Here is a 22792-nt window from a genome sequence, read left to right as displayed (position 1 = left end):
GTGCAATGATTAAATCTTCTAGAGGGTAGGGAAGTCGGGGAGCCTATACCAGGCTGGGCAGGTACTCAGTCAAGGGCGTAAGTAGTGGTGAGGCGAGTTTGGTAAGCATCACATTTCAGAAATAAAACCAGAGACACGACTGTGGGGCGGGGCGTGGGTTCAAAGTGCATTCCTAGCGGGAATTCACTTTCTTCACTGAAACCCGAGTAAAGGCACTCGAGAATTGATTAGGGTTTGTAATTTCCTATTGACAATAAGGGAAAGCGCCTGCGTGGTGAGCTACGTGGTACCCAGGCAGTCAAGGGACAAGAACAGACCGCTGGGCTGCACTCCGGCCCAAGGCGTCCTTGGGGCGCCGCACTCCGGCTGGAGAGGCGTCCACGTGACATCAGTGCTGGCGCGAGCGCCCAAGGCCGGAACGCGGCACACGGCATCCAGGATCCCACCGGACGCAGTTTCCACTCGTACCGGCGAGCGCCCGACGGCGTCTCCTGTCGCGCAGGGGGCGGCCCGGCCGTAGGGAGAGACGGGTGGGGCCTGCCGTCCCTCCTCCAGAGCCTCCGCTCCGGCTGGACCGTCCCGCTGCAGCAGGCTTCTCTTCAGCAGACGAGCAGAGGGCGCAGCGGCCTCCGGAGGCGCGGATGCGAGCCCCGCCCGCCGCCCGGTCACAGCCTCCGGGGCCGCACGCTTCTCCCCAGGTAGCGGGAAGACGGCCAGGTCCCCGGCGTAGTGAGCTCGGGGGAAGCTCCGGGTCCTCCGCGGCTTCCGGGAGACGCGGAGACCGCAGGCCCTCCCTGGGCCCCGCCTCTCCTGATTGGCTACCTGCGGTCTAGATGCCCTGCCCTGGCCGGTGATTGGCTCCGAGGCCCCGCTGTCACTGGCTTCCTTGTGGGAATCTAGGTCGCTAAGGGAAGCGTTACTCCAGGCCCTATTGGGGAGAGGTTGGTTGGGCCGGAGTCCAGTTTGTTTATTGTACTGGGGGCCCTACCCCGGCGCGAGCTTCCGTTGCAACGGCCAGGAAGGGAACCAGTATCGGGACGGAGGGCAGGGGTGGCGAGCGAGTGAAGGTTTAGAAGTAAGCTGGAGGCCCCTAAGCCTGGCAACACCCGAGTGGGAGCCGGGTGGGAAGGAAGGCCTTGAGAGAGGAGTTGTCATCCCAGGAGGGGTGACGGTGGAGGAAAGAAAGGCCTAGTTTCTGTTGTGGCAGAAACGGGCCGTGCGGGAGATTTCCATGACCTAATTGTTTGGGGATCTCATTTTCTAGGTGAGTTTCTAACAGAATGCACTGGAGATTTTGCCTTGACTTTACAGTAGAGTTGGGAGACGACTAGCCGTTCCTAGCCTTCAAAGAGGCAACTTATTGAATAATTCAACTCTCTTTTATCGCTTCAGATGGGCAGCTGTCACAAAAAGGACAAACAGTGGAAGGATGGATACCATTGCATATATTAAAAGCATGTTGAAAGGCAAGTAAGGTATTCACGTGGATTTAATTGTGGTTAATTGTACGAGAAAATTACCACTTAAGGAGAAGCTCTTAAAGTTTTGAATAATATTAAAGTAGCTTGACTTTATGATAGGTTTCAGATATTTAAACTGTTTAATACAAAAATCTTATTACTGCTGTACCTACCAAATATGCTCTTTGCTAATGATGGTCTAGTCCTAATTATTCTGAAAATGGAAAGAAATCTGGAGTTTTTAATAATGTTAATTTGCATGTGACTGGATAGTGCTACTAGATCTTTCCTTAAAAATATGACATAGGGATCACTGTGAAAAAATCCTTTGAAGTTGTAATTTAATGTCAGAATGTGCAAGAGATTGGTTAGTTGCTAACTCATACAGTAGTTTAGACTTGTAGGCTAATTTCCCTCTGTTTTTAAAGTAGTTTGCTTATTAAACACTGAGTCCTAGTTACCGAAGTTGCTTCCCTGGTCACCTGGTCATTCGATCCTGCAGCCTCTATTAAGTCATGTGCTGTATTACACATACCCTTTAGTGACACACCAGAAATTGTCGAGGAATGGTTTATTTCAGCCACAGAACACCCAGATTAGCTCTCGAAGGTAGACCTGGGCCCTACCCTGGAAAATTCTGACCTAGGATTGGGGATGAGCTCTGGGCATCTGTATTTTTAAAAATTTCCTCAAGGGAGTTTGATGTGCATTCCCAGTTGAGAACTGTAGCTTTAACGACTTAGTAAATAGATGTGTTTAAGAAATTCTAAGATATTTATGAAACAAATACTTTCCTCCCTTGATTTCCGCATGGTTTAAAAGTAAACTTCTTAGGAGTGACATTTCAGTATAATCCAAAAGCAGTGTTTGCCTGGCAAGGTCAGGAAGTTTCACTGGCACTCCGAGACCTCCGGGACTAACCATTCCAGGCTCAGGAACAAGGTTTCCTGTGGGGAAACCCCAAAGCTCTTCTGTGCTTTTACAATCCCCAGAGCTGTGCAGGGAGTACTGTTTCCTGTTGGCTGTAAGAGAAATCAACTCCAAGTCTGTTCAGCTAAGTTATTTTTACTGCAACAAAGTGCGGGGGGGGTGGGTAATATTACATTTATGAACTTTATTTGGGAAGAATACCCTTACTGGAAATAAATGTAAATGATACCTTCCTGATACCCAATAGTCCTTTGCTTATGAAGTAAAGAACGTGCATAATTCAAGCTTAAAATTTGTATGGTAATGTGAAATACCCAGATATTTGGAACATCAGTGAGGGCTTTTAGGCCAACAAGAGAGTCAAAGAGGTAGAAAATGAGATAATCACTTTGATTTTCAGCTGTGACAAATGTGTGCTGAAACCAAATCCAATCTGACTTAGAGGATGGCTTTAGGCAAAGAAGTAGGTCCAATTGTGTTCTATCACCTAGGAGCTGTTATTCATTTTATATGTAAGCTCTTCCCTGCAAGATTTGGCATATGAAGTATTTGAGTAGTGGACAGAATTTTAAAATGAAAATGAAAAAACCAAGTTAAAATATGAAGCCATGTGTAGTCCATGACTGATACCTTGAATTTTGTATATACTGTTTGAACAGAAAGCCAGGAATCTCAGCATGAACTGGTCTAGATCTAGATCAGATGGTGGTGGTGAAGAAGCCTCATCTCAAGACCAGAATCATCATGAAAATGAGAGAAGGTGGCAGCAAGAGCGTCTCCACAGGGAAGAAGCCTATTATCAGTTTATTAATGACCTCAATGACGAAGATTACCGGCTAATGAGAGACCATAATCTTTTAGGCACCCCTGGTAAGAGATGGGTAAAAGAGGAAATACCTTTTTCAGCATTATTAGAAGTTTCAAAATAAGGAGGGGTTTTTACCCCATCTTCCCTCTCTCAAAATATAGTGTCCTGTTTTTGTGACTTTAAGAGCACTATAACATAACAACATCACTGGCTTACTTCTGTATTTTATAAGTAGGTAAGAATGTTGAACATATAACACTGTTAAACAAGTGTCAAACTAACCAACAGGTTAATGTACATGATAGTGTCAGATATTTATGTGGTCCTATGTCTCTTAAGTAATATTTGTACAAATAAAATATTCATTTAAAACCTAATTCTAACTCATTTGAGGTCTTATCATTTATTTATTTAGCTGAATTAATGACTCCCAAAAAGTCCAATGTGCTCCATTAATTTTTTACAAATTAGTTTCACAGATGAACTAATTGAAACTTGGATGCTTGTATATATTTGTGTGTTGCATATTTGCATTCTGTATACCCATATAATTATATGGGCATTCATTACCCATATAATGAACTAGGTAAAATTCAAGTAAAGATTTGAAATTTTCTCTAGAAATACTCCCTTCTTAATTTCTTTTTAACTCTGACGAAAATCCACAGAATTATAGCTTATAGGTTCCTAAGTATATCAACTAGGAGCACTTCATTAATGATTCAAATTAAATCTTATTTTAATTTAAATAAAACATTAATAAATGAAACAACCAAAATGATATGTATTTGCATGAAGTAAACATTTTTTGCTGTCTTCAATTTATAGAACATGAAAACAATGTTTGCAATGTTGAATGTCTTCTACAGATTGCTAAAGATTAGTCTTACCCTTCATGAGTTTTCATAAAATTTAGTAACTTAAAGATTTTAATTTTAGTGAGCACTTTTCCATTGTTTTAGGAGAAATAACATCAGAAGAATTACAACAACGGTTGGATGGAGTCAAGGAACAGCTAGCATCTCAGCCTGACTTGAGAAATGGGACAAACACCAGAGGTATTGTAGACTCCTTTCCATAAGGAACAGGTGTGATTGAAGTAATTGCAGAAATGAACTTACAGGACCTTGTACAATGTTTGTTTTTAGTGTTTTCCAGATTAAATGTGATAATCATTCAGGTAGTATTTACATATTATATGGCGAGCAGTATAGTTAGGTAATACAGGACAGGGGTTGCATATAAAGATGTCGTACACACCCATTGCCTTCAGGGAGCTCATGTGTATGAAATAGTATACAATTAATTACCAGCAGAGTGCTCTTTAATCTTAGAATTTACACACTACTGTTTTTTTTTAAGTAATATAACTAAACTTAGCTTCTAAAAATTTATACAGAACAATACAGAAAGACTGAGTCAGGAAAACCTATTTTTGTTGCTTTGTTTTATTGGTTTTGTGTTGTGTCATTTTACTGAACAGACACTAAGTCATAATATAAGAAGTTCTTATAAAAAACAAATCACTTGTAAAAACAAAAAATTCAAACTACACAGAAGTGTATAGAGTTAAAAGTAAAGCCAGCTTTAAGGTCCCTCTTACCAGTTCTCCTTCCTTCTCCAGAGGTGTTCATTAGTAGTAGTTTCACATATTATGTCAAGATCATGGTATTAGGGTGAAGACTATTAAAGACCCCAAATGCACTGGCTGATGAGATAGAAGTTTACTTCTGTTTTGTGCTCACAGTACAGGGCAGACACACGTTAATCCATAAAGCCCTCTGGGACCCACTCAGCCAGCACCGCGGTTCTACAACTGTGCTGTCCCGTGCAGTAGCTACTGGCCACATGGGCCTCTTTAAATTTAACAAAATTGAACATTCAGCTCCTCAGTCACATTAGCCACATTCAAGTGTTTAATGGTCCCCTGTGGCTAGTGGCTTCTGCATTGGACAGCGCAGGTACAGAACATCTCCACTGTTGCAGAAAGGGTCACTGGGCTCTGACTGCTGCTCCAGGGTATGGTTTGCGTGATCAAGCTAAGTCACAGCCACTTCTGGGTCCCAGCTGGCAGTTCCAGGTTCCAGGAGAAGGCCCAGGCCTCTGCCTGAAAATGAGCTCTCTCACCTCCACTCCGGTTCCATTGATGAGAACTTAGTCCCGTGGCCATACCCAGATGCCAGGTTGTTCACGGGGCCACTGCAGTGCATTTCCAGTGGAAGAAAGGGGTGATGGATTTTGTGAGATATGAGTGACTCCCTCACTGCCGTCACTGCATTCTAGTCATTAAAGAAAGAAGTGGCATCTAGAATGACGTAATGTTTACCTGCCCTTTACTTATATCTTTTGCAAATTAAAATGGAAAGTGGATATTAACCCTTTTTCTTCTTTATGTTTAGATATGCAAATTGTACTATATTGGTATAGCTGGTAATACTGGTCCTTTGAATATGTTTTAATGGAAAATGTACTCATCACATGTGAAATAGCTTATACCTTTAGAATATGGCTGAAGTTGCTTTTTTTATTGATGCCAGCAGCTGATTAACAGGTTTAACTTTAATATTTAAAAAAGTTTGTTTTTTTTTGCGGCACGCGGGCCTCTCCCTGCTGTGGCCTCTCGCGTTGCGGAGCACAGGCTCCGGACGCGCAGGCTCAGCGGCCACGGCTCACGGGCCCAGCCGCTCCGCGGCACGTGGGATCCTCCCGCACCGGGGCGCGAGCCCGCGTCCCCTGCATCGGCAGGCGGGCTCTCGACCACTGCGCCACCAGGGAAGCCCCTTAAAAAAGTTTTTTATGAGAGATTGTAGTAATGAAATAAAATCAAAGCACACTCATTTAACAACTGTTTTTGAGAAGAGCGAACTTGGTAAAGTCTGTGTAGTTAATGTGCATTAGAATGCTTTTCATTGAGTTTTGTACTTTATATAATCCACTGGTTAAAATGGAAAACGTAAAGCTTCCCACAGTAGCACTATCATACTCAAAGAAGTTTATTAGGGGCACATTTCTTTCTTTCCTTCTTTTTTTAAATGTATATATATTTTTTATTTTATTTCATTTTTGGCTGTATTGGGTCCTCGTTGCTGCGCGCGGGCTTTCTCTAGTTGCGGCGAGCGGGGGCTGCTCTTCGTCGCGGTGCGCGGGCTTCTCACTGCGGTGGCTTCTCTTGTGGGATCTTCCCGGACCAGGGATCGAACCCGTGTCGCCTGCATTAGCAGGTGGATTTTTAACCACTGCGCCACCAGGGAAGTCCCAGGGCACATTTATTTCTAAATCGATTCATTCAACAGTATTAATTGAGAGTCTGATTTGTCCCAAATACTGTTGTAGAGGTTGGGGATTTAACAGTGAGTAAAATAAGGCAAAACTCATTGTGTTCATGCAGCTCATGTTCTAAATAAACAGAAAATGTATTTTTACTGTATTATATATACTGGCTAACATTTATTGAGTGCTTCTTATGTGTCAGATATTATACTAATCATTTTATATACAGTGTCTTAGTTTATCCTCATGATAATCCTTTGACATCTATACTATTATTATCAAATTTACAGATAAGGATTTAGCCAGAGAACTTAAGTAACATGCCTGAAGTTTCCTATCTTCACATGAAGATATAATGTGGTTCTAACATTTTACTCATAAAGCCATATTTCTTGACTTATACATTTTTGGCAGTTTGTGAGAAATAGTATAAAATTCTTAAGGTTGCCAAAATACCTAATTGCAAAAAAGATTGAGTTACCTTTACCAAAAGAATTCTAAAAATTCAAGATAAATTCTATATAAGTTTTGCCACTGTATTTTATTGATATTGCCGTATGAATAAAGCAATTTTTTAAATATTTATTTTTATTTAGTTAGTTGCAGCGGGTCTTAGTTGTGGCAGGTGGGCTCCTTAGTTGTGGCATGCGAACTCTTAGTTGCAGCATGCACGTGGGATCTAGTTCCCTGACCAGGGATCAAACCCGGGCCCCCTGCATTGGGAGCGTGGAGTCTTATCCGCTGTGCCACCAGCGAAGTCCCAATAAAGCAATTTAAATGTACAGTTTTGACACTGGATATATTTTTCATTTGCCTTAATATTTTGCCAATGACAGGCATATAGAAAGCAAGAGTGAGGATTTCTTCGCACCTTTGCACAAATAGTATTTAAAATTTTATAAGTTTGATACAGTGTGTATTATAGTATGCTTGCAGTATACACCTTTCTCTTAGAAAGTTCAGTTTTGGGGCCATTTTTCATTCACTAAAATGCACAGATGTTCTTAATTATATTTTTAATTTAATAAAAACTTAGTTTATCTTACAAGCTTTCAATAAAGATCTAAAGATAGATTTTAGGAATTGATGTTAAGTTGATTTGGTTTGCTTTTCAGACTCAGGGGTCCCTCGAGAAAGTTCAAATGAAGATTCTCTGCTGGAATGGCTCAACACCTTTCGTCGCACGGGAAACGCAACTCGAAGTGGACAGAATGGGAACCAGACTTGGAGGGCTGTGAGTCGAACAAACCCACACAGTGGAGAGTTCCGATTTAGTCTGGAAATCCACATAAATCACGAGAGCAGAGGATTTGAGATGGATGGCGAAGATTATGTGGGCGTTCCGCTTTCAGATGTTAGCCGAGATCACACTACAGACGGGCCACGGAGATCCAGTAGTCCCGTGGCCGGGCGAACAAGGAGCCGAGCTGCAGGGAGTCTCGGTGGTAGTAGTGCCAGCGTTCCGAGAACTAGGCTTGGATCGAGGGGGCGGAGTTCAGTAGAAGGATCTTTGTCAGCATCGGGAAGGTTAAGAGATGGAATTGGGGGCGCGGTTGGCATCCCTAGAGCTGGCGCTCCACGCGCTAATTTCAGTCGTCCGTCAGGTGGTAGTGAACTCAGGCAAAGGGAGGGGCAGCGATTTGGAGCAGCGCATGTTTGGGAAAATGGGGCCAGAACTAATGTCACGGTGAGGAATACAAACCAAAGATTAGAGCCAATAAGATTACGGTCTACTTTCAATAGCCGAAGCCGGTCACCAATTCAGAGGCAAAGTGGCACTGTTTATCATAGTTCACAAAGGGAAAGTAGACCTTTCCAGCAAACCAGTAGGCGGTCTGTTAGGAGGAGAGGTATAACTCGTGTCTTTCTAGAGCAAGACCGAGAAGGCAGAGGTACCGCGTATACTCCACTCTCTAACTCAAGACTTGTGTCAAGGATCACAGTAGAAGAAGGAGAAGAGTCCAGCAGGTCCTCCACTGCTGCACGGCGACATCCAACGATCACACTGGACCTTCAGGTGAGAAGGATTCGTCCTGGAGAAAGCAGAGACTGGGACAGTATTGCAAATAGAACTCGATCTAGGGTGGGGCTGGCAGAAAACACAGTCACTCTCGAAAGCAATAGCGGGGCCTTTCGGCGCACCGTCTCTCGTTTAGAGCGCTCAGGTATGCGCACCTATGTTAGTACCGTAACTGTTCCTCTTCGTAGGATTTCTGAGAGTGAGCTCGTTGAACCATCAGCAGTGGCTCTTCGATCAATTTTAAGGCAGATCATGACTGGATTTGGAGAACTGAGTTCTCTAATGGAGGCCGAATCTGAGTCAGAGGCTCAGAGAAGTGGTCAGCGTCGGCCAGAGACACACTCAGACGTGAGTCTCCTCGGTGAGGCCGTCAGCCAGCACAGGGGAGGGTCCTCCCAAGGCAGGTGGACCCGAGAAGACAGCCCTGACACCCCGCCTCGTGCCCCAAACAGAGGTGGCAGGCGGTCGCGAAATTCAAGTAACTTGGTCGAAACTGGCACCCTACCTATCCTTCGCCTCGCTCACTTCTTGCTTAACGAAGGGGAGGATGATGACCGCATGCGTGGTTTAACCAAAGAGCAGATTGACAATCTTTCCACCCGGAGCTACGAGCACAGCAGCATCGATAGCGAACTAGGGAAAATCTGTAGTGTTTGCATCAGTGACTACGTAACTGGAAACAAGCTCAGGCAGTTACCTTGCATGCATGAATTTCACATCCACTGTATCGACCGGTGGCTCTCAGAGAATTGCACGTGTCCTATCTGTCGGCAGCCTGTCTTAGGGTCCAGTACAGCCAACAACGGGTGACATGCTGGATCCAGTCAAATGTTGCATCTTAGTAGAGCTGAGTCTTCAGGCATTCTTTTGTTGAATTATTTGTGATGAGCTAACCAGGATGAAAAATAACAGATGATTATAGTTTGAACTATTTTTTGTGTGCTTTTTTAACTTGTTAAAAAGGGAAAATTTATAGAAAATTTAAAATGCAAATGTTAAATTATCCTAAAGTACAGAATAGTTAATATTGCTAGAACCAAATAACTTTTAAAATGTTTTTATTTTGGTAATTTTGTCATGCTGAGCACTTTTGTATCTGCACAACTCAGTAGGTTACAAATCAATATTCTTTTTCTGAGAAGTCCAGCAGATTTTGCTTGGACTTTCAGGCTTCACACCGTGTCCAGACATTGTTGTCTAAATAAGCCTTTCTTTAACTTTCTATTCTAAGGACAGTATCTTTTCATGAAAGAATATTTGGCTGAATGTTTGCTAAATGCATTAAAGTCACTTGAAATGTTAAATTTAATATGCAGCATATCACATGTGTATATATAGGTATATAATTTTAAGGTTAAAATATTCAGTCTAAAAACTACCAGTTTGGTTCTTATTTTAAACTGTTGGGCTGTTACTGCATATGGCACAGTGTTTAATACTTACAGGATCATCTCTGGGAGGAAGTAGATTAAGATATTTAAAAATAGACATAATTTATGAAGCGTCTCTGACAATCTGACTTATTAGACAGCAAGCAATATATAACACTGAACAAGTATTTCTTTTTTCAGAAATGGAACTTGGAAATTTTAGAACATAGAGGTTATTTAACGTGAGTTCTGCCTTTTTGTGACCTTTTTGAAAGTGCAAACAATTTTTTGGATTACATTAAGTAAGATATACAATATGCATGGTTTCTCAAATTTAGTTTAAAATCTAAAAACAAGGGTCTATAAAGAATCAAATGCATAGATAATATGTTAAGTTCAATTGGAGACCAAAAAACTCCAAATGAAACAGTAACAACAACAGCAAAAAAAGTTAAAAGAGAATGTAGACTTTAAAACACAAAGTATGCATTGAAGATCTGTTTCTACCAATAAATATTAAAATGTGTCAACTATTCTTCTCTCTTGGTCCACCGTGGTTTATTCACTGAAAGAAGTAGTTATTTCGCACTAACTCGATGCCAGGCAGTGTTACAGGTGTTGAGGCTTCAGTAGAGGACAAAGTCCCTGTCTTCATGGGAAAGACATATTTGCTCTTAGAAAATTGGAAATCGATCAATAAAATGAGTTATTGTTCTTTTATGTTTGTTTATGAATAAATGACATAGTTTGCTATGGTGATACCCCTTGGACAAAATCACAAGAACAAATACCTCAAGGCCGATTCTGTGAAATTTAGGTATATCTCAAGATTTAGTTTTTGTTTCCGATCAGTGATTATATATAGTTCGTTCGGTAAGATGCATGCACAGGACTTGTTAGGGGGTGCATTTAGCCCCTGGAGTGAGAGGTTTTAGTAAAGGTGGTGACTTCGTTTGGAGTAAATGGTTTACGTAGGTCACATACGGGACATAGGACTGGGGAGTTTGATTTGAAGGCTTTAGATACCAGACTTACAGGATTTTTGCTTTACAGAGTCTAGATGGCTCTTGATAAATCGTATTGGCGAAGGGTAAGATCATTTTTCATGTTTCAGGAAGATTGGTGTGGTGCAGCGTGCAGACGCGGTGGAGTGGAGAGAGATGGGAAGCAACAAACCAATGAAGGAAATATTATGATCAATTTTTACTATCAATTATCATCATCAGTTATTATCTAACCTAGGTTGATGGAAGTGAAACTGGAAAGAAAGAAAAGGGCATAAAAATGTTGGGAAACAAAAGACATTATTTGGTTTCTAGTTCACCGTGAGGAGGTGGGAGAGTCATGTGTTCACAGGTGGAGAATCTCTGAGTGGAGGAGGGCGGACAAGTTACAAGCTCGGCCAGTGTAGACATTGACCTGAAATGGAGCCGTATTCATGTATCTATCTATCACAGTCACTTTCGTGGCACCATGTGTCCCCAATATGACAAGAGACTAAATCCAGCAGTTACTGCTCATATGGAACCTTCCTCAGGAAGTTCTACCTCCCCTGGTTTGAGCGGTTCGGAAAATCAAGAGGAAAACAAAGAAAAGGGGAAATGAACAGAGTAGGGATAAAGAAGAGAAAAAAGCATGTTGATCCTCAGTCGTTCGCAAGACCTGGGAGGGCCAGCACGTGAAGAGATGCCCAAGTAGGTACTGGAAATAGAATTGGACTGTGCACTGTATGGAAAAGTCCCTGAAAGCAGCAGGAAAGCCTAATGAATTTGGTAGATTGGTACCCTAGTTGGGAACAAAGAAGTGTTTTCTTTAATATTTTCATTCATCTCCCAGTAAACAAGGCTGATGACAAACACAAAGGCTCATCTATTTATAGCTTCTACTCAGCAAGGATTGTACCCTTTGTGCTTCCAATAAAGAAAGGAACAAATCATTTAAATTCTTCATTTGGGGGCTTCCCTGGTGGCGCAGTGGTTAAGAATCTGCCTGCCATGGCAGGGGTCACGGGTTTGAGCCCTGGTCCGGGAAGATCCCACATGCTGCGAGCAACTAAGCCCGTGAGCCACAACCACTGAGCCCATGTGCCACAAGTACTGAAGCCCACATGCCTAGAGCCCGTGCTCTGCAGCAAGAGAAGCCACCACAGCGAGAAGCTCACGCACCGCAACGAAGAGCAGCCCCCGCTCTCCACAGCTAGAGAAAGCCCGCGTGCAGCAACGGAGACCCAACGCGGCCAAAAATAAAATAAATTTATAAAAAAATAAAATTCTTCATTTGACTATTATGTTCCATGACATGTCCTTAGAGCTTGTTCTGTAGAGTATGGCTGCCTTGCGAACTTCTGTTTCTAACCTGTCAGCTTCCTAGCTGCCTTCCTACGTATTACATCCTTTTACCCTCTTTTTCTTGTATCCCAGAGTTTTATAATTTCGACTAGCATTGTTACGACTTGATTATCTTTCACTCACTCTTAGGTTGTGTTTCTTGCAGTCTTTAACATGAATTCCTAGTTTAAATCTCCCATGCTCTCCGTGAAATACCATTGCCACTTAACATGGTAGGAGGCAGAGTTAGAGAGTCAATCACAGGACCATTTGCCTCCAAAGCCTGTGCTGTTCCCACTCCCCTGCATCCTGGAGAAGCTGAAATGCCTTGGGAAGTTTTCAGCCTAACTCCTTCCCAAAGATACTTGTCTAATTTTGTAACTTTGTTATATCATGTCTTTGTTTCCATGTGCAAATACACCTTTTCTTTCCCAAGAATGAAAAGAGAAGGACCACTCCTGAAAGATATCAAACAGAATCTATACCATGAGGATGAATCCAGCAAAGAGATGAATGAGGCATCTGAAGATGCTGTGTGTTAAGGTCAGAGTTAATAAGCTGTCTGAGGCCTTTTCGTGAATATTTCTCCCACACAAGAACTTACAGTGAACTTCTCATCTTCCTACATGTCTCCATCTGAATAACCTCTGGCCAGAGGAGGAAGAAATGGTGTAGAAATAGGAGCCCATGTGAAGTGGGTGGTTGTTCCTTTGCAGTGGCAGCGGACTCCTGTAGGGTCTCTCCCTCAACCTTGTATGACTCTGGCAATCAGAGACCTGGGATATCTCTCAACACACATGCAGGAGATGATTTCCCAGGAAGCCAGAGCCATCTCTCACCGAGAGGGCCAAAGGTTCCGTGTTCCAAAGGACATGGCTGAGTGGCGGTGGTGATGGTTTCCTTGATGTCGTCAGACAGGTTGGGGGTGCTTTTCAGTGGCTGAGTGTATTGGGCCCTGACGTATCTGCCCTTGTGATAATTGGCGATCCATAAATACTTCCAGCAAGTATGTTTGTTGTTTTATTTTGAGCATTACATCTCTGAAGACTCTTGAGTTGGCCCCTATAGTTTTCTCTTTTTTCATTTTAAAAAAAAACAACGGTCACACTTCTTCTGGAAACTCAACACTTTCAGACATATTTTTCCTCTATTAATGTCTCATTTGAAGACAATTACACATTTAATCACAAAATGTTCCTGCTTGACTATAATCCAGCTATCTTCTGTGCAGCTTCAGACATATTCACATCCTTCCTGGTGGGAGACAGTCCAAGGTCATGTGTAGCTTCTGTATCGTGAAGTGACACAATTTTGAGTTCAGGTTCTCTGGATGGTATCCGTTCTTCCGGTAGCCTGGATTTGATAATAAGCTTTTCTTTTTTTTAAATTTATTTATTTATTGTTGGCTGCGTTGGGTCTTAGTTGCTTTCTTAGGGCTTTCTCTAGTTCATTAGCTTGGATTTGATCAGGTTTAATTTCAACTCCTCACCATCCAGCTTATGGGATAAATGATAAATGTAGCTTGTATCTACCTGCTAGAGTGAAGTGGAATCAAGATCAGACTAGAAAGGGGGAAGGACGTGGCCCTGAGCACATCGATTACTGGTGCAGAATATACAGCAGGCCTTGTTGAGCAAGCTTAGTAGGATGAATGACAGAAACAGTCTCATGGCATCCCTTTGCTGCCTCACTTAGCTGGACGTGTTTGGTCAGCCAGTACGGCTGGTTCAGGTCCTGAGTCAGGGCCCCTTCAGAGAGGCCCTGAGGGAGGAGTTCCCTGTTGGCGCTGGTGGCGGCGCCAGTGAAGGCAGGGGCGGGAGGGTTTGAGGGGTGCCGGTGAGCAGGTTTGATACGCGTGCTTGGTTCGGGAACTGCTGCAGTATTGAACAGTCATAACTGTGGAGCAGGCTGAGGCTTCTGTGACGGCACAGCTTCCTTAAAACTTTAATTAGGTCCTTAACAATTTCATTTGGGGTCTTGTATCCAATGCCAGAAATCTTGTCTTATCCTTGATTTGCTGGGGGGAATAGCCATGGCCATAACACCTTAGGTTTTTTTTGTTTGTTTGTTTTTGGTTTTGTTTTTATAAATTTATTTATTTATTTTTGGCTGTGTTGGGTCTTCGTTTCTGTGCGTGGGCTTTCTCTGGTTGCGGCGAGCGGGGGCCACTCTTCATCGCGGTGCGCGGGCCTCTCACTGTGGCGGCCTCTCTTGTTGCGGAGCACAGGCTCCAGACGTGCAGGCTCAGTAGTTGTGGCACACGGGCTTAGTTGCTCCGCGGCATGTGGGATCTTCCCAGACCAGGGCTCGAACCCGTGTCCCCTGCATTGGCAGGCAGATTCCCAACCACTGCGCCCCCAGGGAAGCCCACACCTTAGGTTTTTGTTTGTTTTTCGAATATTGTTAGGAGTATCCTTCTATGGCTCTAAATCTTAAATAAGGTATTGTGTTTCTGGCATAGCCGGGAGCCTTTGGTTAATCTTCCCTTGAGCTTTTGCTGCATTTCAGACCAGTGTGCTTTACCATCGGAGGGCACCATCTTCATTTTTGTCTGCAGGATGAGGCAAAGGGACCATTGCACTCTGACCAGCTGGGGTCAGGTCATGTGGCCAGTCCACTGCAACCGCGTAGATTGGGAGGGGATCAATTCCATTCTAATTCCCAGCACTGAATTACCCGGTGTCCCTGACAACTCCCTGTGTTGGAGTTTCCCGAGACCACGTCCAGGTTAGTGGGTGGCTAGGACTCGGGACTCAGCATATGGTCATGCTTACAGCTCAGATATATTACAGGGAAAGAAGACAAAGAACAGTCAGCAAAGGGAAAAGGCACATGGGACAAAGTCTGGAGGAAGCCAGGCCAGCTTCCAAGACTCCTGTCCCTGTGGAGTCACACAGACATACTTAGTTCCTCCAGCATCGAATGTGACAACTTGGGAGAAACGTTGTCTCCCAGGGAAGCTCATCACTGACTCAGTGGCCGAGATTTATTGAGGGCTGGGCGCGTAGGCATCCTCTGCCTGGCACGTACCAAAATTCCAGGCTCCTGGAAGGGAAGCACGTGTTCAGCATAAACCAGATGATTTGCACAGATCGTCCAGGCCCATCGAGACATGCCTGTCAGGGAACAGTGAGGACACCCCCAAACCAAATCAAGTTCCTGGATGCTAGCCAAGGGTCAACCTTGCACACAGGGCTTTCCGAGGACAGTCTGAGGCTTCTACGTGAATTCTGCACACACCCACATCTCCATCTCTAGCTCAGAACGTTCTCCTATACTCCAGGACCGCATTCTGATAGCCTTGGTTAACGTCTGCTTGGCTGGCCCTTTGGAACCTCAGGGTCAGTATACTCCGAACGGAAATAATCTTCGCCCAGAGTGTTCCTCACTTTCTTTTTCTGAGCTCAATGCCCCTGCCCTTCACCGGTTCAGTCAAGGCAGGAACGTCGGATCCCCCTCCCCTGTGGGGAGGCCAGGTGGCCCTGGCTTGCTGAGGATGGTTCCAAGGGGTCAGAATGAACCTCCGCCTCACGGCTGTGAGTGCAGAGTCAAAGTTCAAGTACAAAACTGTGATCAGTACACTGATGAGCCTCAGAGGTGGAGAACTGGGTTTAAATAGGGTGTCAGAACAGGAGCGATTGGAGAGACGGTCAGAAACCAGGAGGAACGAGCCCAATCCGATGAACGGGGAGTGATCGGAGAGATCCCTCCGACGGCGGCTGTCCCCACGGCCGGTCGGTTGCTTGGCTGGAGCTGGTGTGTGTCTGATGGCGAGTCGAGCACCAAAGAAGGGGCTGAGAAGGGGATAAATAAGAACCCGGATTCCTGCCTCTTCCCTCACATCCAGGTGAGCAGCCTACGTCCTTCGGATCCTCATCGTCTCCTTCCCACGTGTCGGGTCGGTGAGGGCCGTGCTCATGTCCCACGCCGCCCCTTGAGTGGCGGCAACCCCCCCCCGCAGTCTCTCAGGGCAGCCCTTCCACAGGCTCATTTGGGTGCGTCCCGTGTCCGCATCCCCAGCCGTGTCCCTTACGTCCTCACCGTTCTCACAGTGACGTATAAGATCTTTATAGTTTGGGCCTCTGCCCGCCGTTTGCAACTTCATTGCCTACCATTTAGGGTGCCTCTCGGGGCCCTCACCTTGCGCTTTGCACTTCCAAGTTTGTGGCCGTGCTGTTCTCTCTTCCCGTGATGGCCTTTCTGGCTAACTCCTGTTTATCCTTCGACTCTCACCTCCGGCACCGCTTCTGCAAATGCTCCTCTTGTCCTGTCTCCGGGGCACAGCAGACACGAGGTCTGGGGCCCGCACTACTTCTTAGGGGCCCATGAAAATGTTTTAATTTCTCTTAAAATCATCAAAATATATATGTATATGTCAATACGATGTAACCTGTGTCACATTTATCATTATACCAACGCAGCGGTAGAATATAATTTTGATGTTTTTTATGGAGGAAGGGGCCAAGGCAAAAGTGCCGAGAATCCCGTCATCTCCCATTTAAGAGCTTCGGGTACACTGTGTCTTCCCCTGAGAACCGCGAGCTCCTTGAAGTTATCCTCGGCCCCTAGCATGAGGCCAGCTACACAACACGTCACTCTGTGTGTTTAATATGTAATGGATAAAAGTTTGGGTACCGATAAAAGTTTATCAGTACATTAAAGGTTGTTGGTAAGATTTTTTTTTTGGAAATTCAGAATACATTTACCATGGAAATAATATCACACGTTTGTACTCTGAGGCAACAGAAAAAGGCTTCTGTTCCAGGCCAGCCCACAAAAATTTACATTACTCAGAATGATCCTGAAATAGGATTTAAGCACAGTCAAAAGCAGAAAAACCCAGCAGTCCTGAAAGTTAACAAAGAATGAAACTGAAGAAATAGTGAAGTAAGTCAGAAGGAGAAAACCAAATACTGTATATGAACGCATATACGTGGAATCTAGAAACATGGTATAGATGATATTATTTGTAAAGCAGAAATAGAGAGACAGACATAGAGTACAAACGTATGGATACCGAGGGGGAAGGGGGTGTGTGTGATGAATTGGGAGATTGGGATGGACATATACACACTACTATGTATAAAACAGATAACTAGGGGACTTCCCTGGTGTTCCAGTGGATAAGACTCGGCCCTCCCAAGGCAGGGGGCCCGAGTTCGATCCCTGGTCAGGGAGTTAGATCCCACATGCCGCAACTAAGAAGTCCGCATGCTGCAACTAAGACCCGGAGCAGCCTAAATAAATAAATAAATAAATATTTAAACATAAATAAAATAGATAACTAATGAGAACCTACTGTATGGCACAACAGGGAACTCTACTCGGTGCTCTGTGGTGACCTAAATGGGAAGGAAATCCAGAAAAGGGGGGTTGTATGTATACGTATAGCTGATTCACTTTGCTGTACAGTAGAAACTAACAACATTGTAAAGCCTCGGTGCTCTGTGGTGACCTAAATGGGAAGGAAATCCAGAAAAGGGGATATATGTATACGTATGGCTGATTCACTTTGCTGTACAGCAGAAACTGACACAGCAGTGAAAAGCACCTATACTCCAATAAAAAAGAAAAAAACAATTTATCTTGAACGCTAGCCCTTGAGATGATGAGGGCTGCCTCTCCCAGATTTTAAGTTGCCCTCCCGTCATCAGCTGTAGCAGAGGGATTTAGGTTTAATCTTAAAAAGTGTTTATTCTGCGTGATTGTTTGATGGGAGAGTAGTTGGTGTCTTGGGAGCTGATGATAGTAAGCACCTTCTTACTCAATATAACATCACCAAGAAGCTCTTGAGTTTGCCCGGGTGAGAAAGGGGTTGAACTATGTTGACTGCGTAGACGGAGAAGGGCAATTACCACGTCCACCTCAGGAAAGTGTTGAGTCCAGTCCTCCGGAGACACAAAGAATAACCTTGACCCCTTGACGCAGGGTGAGGAGTATTCAGAGCTTCAGTGATTTTATAATGTTGACCCCCAACACTCAGAGGGTTTTTGGTGATTTGGACAGCTTAAATAATTTACCCCGGGTCTCATGGGTGGATAGAAGCAAGGCAAAAAAAGCCTTGTAATTTTTTTTTTAATTAATTAATTAATTTTTGGTTGCGTTGGGTCTTCGTTGCTTCGTGTGGGCTTTCTCTAGTTGCAGTGAGCGGGGGTTACTCTTTTTTTTTTTTAATCGATTTTCGTTGTTGTTTTTTTTAAACCCCGCATTTGTTTATTTATTTATTTTTGGCTGCGTTGGGTCTTCGTTTCTGTGCGAGGGCTTTCTCTAGTTGCGGCGAGCGGGGGCCACTCTTCATCGCGGTGCGCGGGCCTCTCACTATGGCGGCCTCTCTTGTTGCGGAGCACAGGCTCCAGAAGTACAGGCTCAGCAGTTGTGGCGCACGGGCCCAGTTGCTCCGCGGCATGTGGGATCTTCCCGGACCAGGGCTCGAACCCGCGTCCCCTGCATTAGCAGGCAGATTCTCACCCACTGCGCCACCAGGGAAGCCCGTAATTTTTAAAAGTGTCTTAACTTTGTTAATTACAAAAAAAAAAAAAAAATTTTTTTTTTCACAGCTCTGACCCCATGTGCTCATTGTGAAAAGATGTCTACCTCCTGGTCTTATAAGGCTAATGACTCAAGCCCAGAATAGGAAAAGACCTCCTCTAACCTCTTCAGGACCAGCGTTCTGAGCCCTGGGCTGGCTGTTTCCGGCCTTGGGGACGTGTGATCTGATTCATCAGGCTGCTCCAGGGATGCAGTTCAGCTCCAAAGCAGGTCCTCAGATCTGCAGCTGTCTGTTACACGGGCGCACCGGCCTCTACTCACTTCTGCAGTAATTTTAATAGCACCTGCTAGAGTAGTGTGGGTTTCAGATCTGAGATGGTGATGTGATGATGTCATCCAGGCATTTCTCATTATCATTCAGGTAAATACCTTAAGGTCATATTTCTAGGGCCGCATAACAATGAATAGCCTTAAAAAATGAAATAAACTAGGAACATTCAACCTGTCATATTTAAGCGCCAAATACAGATCCCTGAGAGTTTCAGGCCCAGGAGAAGATGGACAATCTTCTAAGCACATCCTCTTTGGGCCCCCGAGAGCCTGCACTTAAAATTTCTAAGTTAGGGCTTCCCTGGTGGCGCAGTGGTTGAGAGTCCGCCTGCCGATGCAGCGGACGCGGGTCCGTGCCCCGGTCCGGGAAGATCCCACGTGCCGCGGAGCGGCTGGGCCCGTGAGCCGTGGCCGCTGAGCCTGCGCGTCCGGAGCCTGTGCTCCGCAACGGGAGAGGCCACAGCAGGGGGAGGCCCGCGTACCACAAAAAAAAAAAAAAAAAAAAAAAAAAAAAATTTCTAAGTTAACTGTCAAGCCTGCTTTTAAAGACAAAAGATGTTATTTCCCTTTCACTTCACACTCAGTATGATGTCAGTTCGGGTCTCCGACAAACAGACACATCAAGACAGGATTATACATACAAGAGATTTATTGGGGAAACACCTGTTACGGATAAAGGGGGAGGGGGCAGGAGCAGGGGAGGCGAACCTCCAGGCTACAGTATAGGTCTGACCCCTAAGAAAGGACGGGGAGACGGAGGCTTGGGGAGGAGAAGCTGCAGACTGCAGTGCTGTTCTGAGAGCAGCTCAGGTGGGTATCCTCAGCGCCGACCCAGGAGTCCGCCACCGGCAGGGACGGCCCAGCTCTTGTCCCTGCTCAGGCCGGTCACTGGCTAGGGGCAGCTTGGGGAAGCGCAGCCTGGGCCTGGGTGCCTTGGCAGGCCCCAAGGGTGGGGGCACCTGGGGGCTGTCAGCCAGCTGTGTCCCCACCACAGGCCCTCTTGGGTGGTGCGCCCGCAAGATCGCCACAAGCACGTAGCATCCTTCATTTCCAGAAATAGTCACAATTGGATCCTGGTTTAGTCTGAATCCTCTGTTTCTCTCCAAAACCACCTGTAACCATTTTCTATTGCTTGATCCCACTGCCATCAGGTAAGTTAACATTGCTAGGGACTTCCCTGGTGGTCCAGTGGTTAAGACTCTGAGCTCCCAGTGCAGGGGGCCTGGGTTTGATCCCTGCTCGGGGAACTAGATCCCGCATGCGTGCTGCAACTAAGAAGTCTGCATGCCGCAACTAAAGAGCCCACAGCTAAGACTCGGAGCGGCCAAAATAAAATAAATAAATATTAAAAACAACAAACATTGTCACGGGTCTCATTTTAACTTTCTCTTTCCCAGCTTAAATAAACTTATTCCTTTCACTGCTACCCACGGGATCCTCTTAAGGTTTGCCAAGCCCCTTTGCCAAAGCCCAGAACTCCAGCCGGTGTTCTCCACGAGCAGGATGCTGTCTGAGAGGCAATTTACAATAGCAGTTAGGAGCACAGACTTGGGTGACAGATGTTAGCTCAAGTCCAGAGTTTGCCACATGATGGCTTGGAGACCTTGTGCAAGTACTACGACTCTCTCGTCAACATTTTCCTCGTTTGTGAAAGATGGATAACAATGACAGTACCCAGTGGGGTTAAAGGAGATAATGCATGTACACACACCATGCTCCAGAAATATTTGTAACACTGTATCCAGTCCTGAGCTTAATTTATGAAAGGACTTTTGTTGCCGACTCATATCCAGTTTGTGATCCACTTGGCTTAGCCTTGAGGTACTTTTGTACATTATTCATTCTCAGTAAGTATCTGCCAGTGTGATACTGCTGTCTCTGTTTTTCCTTTCTAAATGTACTCTACTATTTTTATTCTTGCTCCTTGACCCTCTCTCCTCCAGCTTTTCTGCAAAGTCTGTGCTTCTGGGAATCAGTTAAAGGTTTTCATTTTTGCTTTTTTATATTTGGGGTTTTTTAGTGATGCTGTGAGCCAAGAGGTAAGAAGCTGCCTTGTATAGTTGTTAAAGTACTCCACCTCTGAGCTTTCAGAACGAAGGCCTCTTCTGGATTCATAGTGTTTTTCAGAAGCTGGCATAGCCACAAACTCTTTGATCTCTGTTTCATGAAAAGCAATATATTGAAAGGTGATGGGAATCCCCGCAATCTGATTCTGATCCTAATTTGATCCTCTCTCATTGCTAATAATCTGGAAGGGGAGTGCCAGCCCCACTCTGAAATGCTAATAATAATAATAATAATAATCAGCACATCATCTTAATTTTCTCTGACATTTCATTTGCCCAAAGAGATTTCATGCTTATTGTCTCATCTGATGTTCAAACCAACTTGAGAGCAGGTTGGGTAAGAATTATTTATGCTTATTTTGGACGAAACTGAAGTACAGAGAAGTGAATAATTTGCCCAAATCGACTAAAAGGCCACTGGCAGAGTCGGAAACAGATCTGGGATTTCTTGGGATTTCTAGATTTTTGTTACATACTAAATGACCAAAGAATCAGAATGTTGTTGATGATGCTTGTGCAAAGCCTACGAACCCACCAGCCATTCCATCTTTCGGGGAAGACAGGTGGAACGATGACAAATGGAGTAAAATTAACAATAGTAAACCTTCTTTCTTTTTTTTGTTTACAGCCCTCACTGCACCAGCTCATGTGTGATCTCCAGCTCTTTTCAAATTCTTCTTGCTGCTTTCTGCACGCCTCTCTGGAGGAGTCTCACGTGTGCTTGCAAACAAGTTCTCTCAGGTTCTGCCCACTGTCTGTGTCTATAACATGAGTAACAATCTGATATTGTGGCGGTTGTATTTTAGATCTGTCAACTCTGGAACTGCACCCAAGAAACAACTTCCTCTAAGGGTAGACTCTGAGGATTGGGTTATTTTCTGCAGTATTTGTGGACTATAATAGGTAGGGCTTTGCTCCTTCATCTGTGACATATTTTTTTGCCGTCTCATTTTTTTTTTCCTTTTTTTATGAGTGAGATTGTGTTCCTGTCTTACTGGTTGTTTGGCCTGAGGCTTCCAACACTGGAGTCTATAGACTGTTGGGTAGAGCTGGGTCTTGGTGCTGAGATGAGGAGAAAATAGGCAATCTACCTGAAAAAGAATTCAGAGTAATGATAGTAAAGATGATCCAGAATCTCAGAAATAGAATGGAAGCACGGATTGAGAAAATAAAAGGAATGTTTAACAAAGATCTAGAAAATTAAAGAACAAACAAGCAGAGATGAACAACACAATAACTGAAATGAAAAATACAGCAGAAGAATCAATAACAGAAAAACTGAGGCAGAAGAACAAATAGGTGAGCTGGAAGACAAAATGGTGGAAATAACTGCCAAGGAGCAGAATAAAGAAAAAAGAATGAAAAGAATTGAAGACAATCTCAGACACCCCTGAGACAACAGTAAATGAACCAACATTCGAATTATAAGGGTCCCAGAAGAAGAGGAGAAAAAGAAAGGGTCTGAGAAAATATTTGAAGAGATTATAGTCGAAAACTTCCCTCACATGGGAAAGGAAATAGTCATACAAGTCCAGGAAGCACACAGACTCCCATACGGGATACACCCTAGGAGAAACACACCAAGGCACATATTAATCAAACTAACAAAAATTAAATTCAAACAAGAAATATTAAAAGCAGCAAGGAAAAACAAAAAATATCATACAAAGGAATCCCCGTAAGGTTATCAGCTGATTTTTCAGCAGAAACTCTGCAGGCCAG

At 44.3% G+C, this 22792-nt stretch overlaps 1 protein-coding gene across 16 annotated transcripts; it reads left to right on the top strand.

Moving 5' to 3' along the window:
* Nucleotides 1-470: 470 nt before the first annotated feature.
* RNF6 (ring finger protein 6) lies at nt 471-22739 on the top strand. Of its 16 annotated transcripts, none has more exons than XM_028497604.2 (7): nt 472-698; nt 1393-1466; nt 3050-3260; nt 4161-4256; nt 7584-7702; nt 8404-8485; nt 10977-12497. In XM_028497604.2, exons 3-7 carry the CDS (start codon nt 3068-3070, stop codon nt 11093-11095), a joined length of 609 nt encoding a protein of 202 aa, XP_028353405.1. In that variant the 5' UTR covers nt 472-698; nt 1393-1466; nt 3050-3067; the 3' UTR covers nt 11096-12497. The 16 variants fall into 16 exon arrangements, with proteins under 16 accessions (XP_028353400.1, XP_028353405.1, XP_028353403.1 ...); XM_028497607.1 differs by lacking the exon at nt 10977-12497 and adding an exon at nt 21699-21813 and having other exon boundaries at nt 473-698; XM_028497605.2 differs by having other exon boundaries at nt 473-698; nt 10973-12497.
* Nucleotides 22740-22792: the final 53 nt, after the last annotated feature.

This window comes from Physeter macrocephalus, chromosome 13, assembly GCF_002837175.3.
Source record: "Physeter macrocephalus isolate SW-GA chromosome 13, ASM283717v5, whole genome shotgun sequence".
Classification (NCBI taxonomy): domain Eukaryota; kingdom Metazoa; phylum Chordata; class Mammalia; order Artiodactyla; family Physeteridae; genus Physeter; species Physeter macrocephalus.
This window is presented reverse-complemented; position numbering and strand designations above follow the sequence as displayed.

Coding starts and splice junctions, on each gene's coding strand:
- RNF6 (XM_028497597.1), top strand. CDS start 3,068: ATGAACTGGTCTAGATCTAGATCAGATGGTGGTGGTGAAGAAGCCTCA. Junction 3,261..4,160: donor TAATCTTTTAGGCACCCCTG/GTAAGAGATGGG, acceptor CCATTGTTTTAG/GAGAAATAACATCAGAAGAA. Junction 4,257..7,583: donor AAATGGGACAAACACCAGAG/GTATTGTAGACT, acceptor TTTGCTTTTCAG/ACTCAGGGGTCCCTCGAGAA.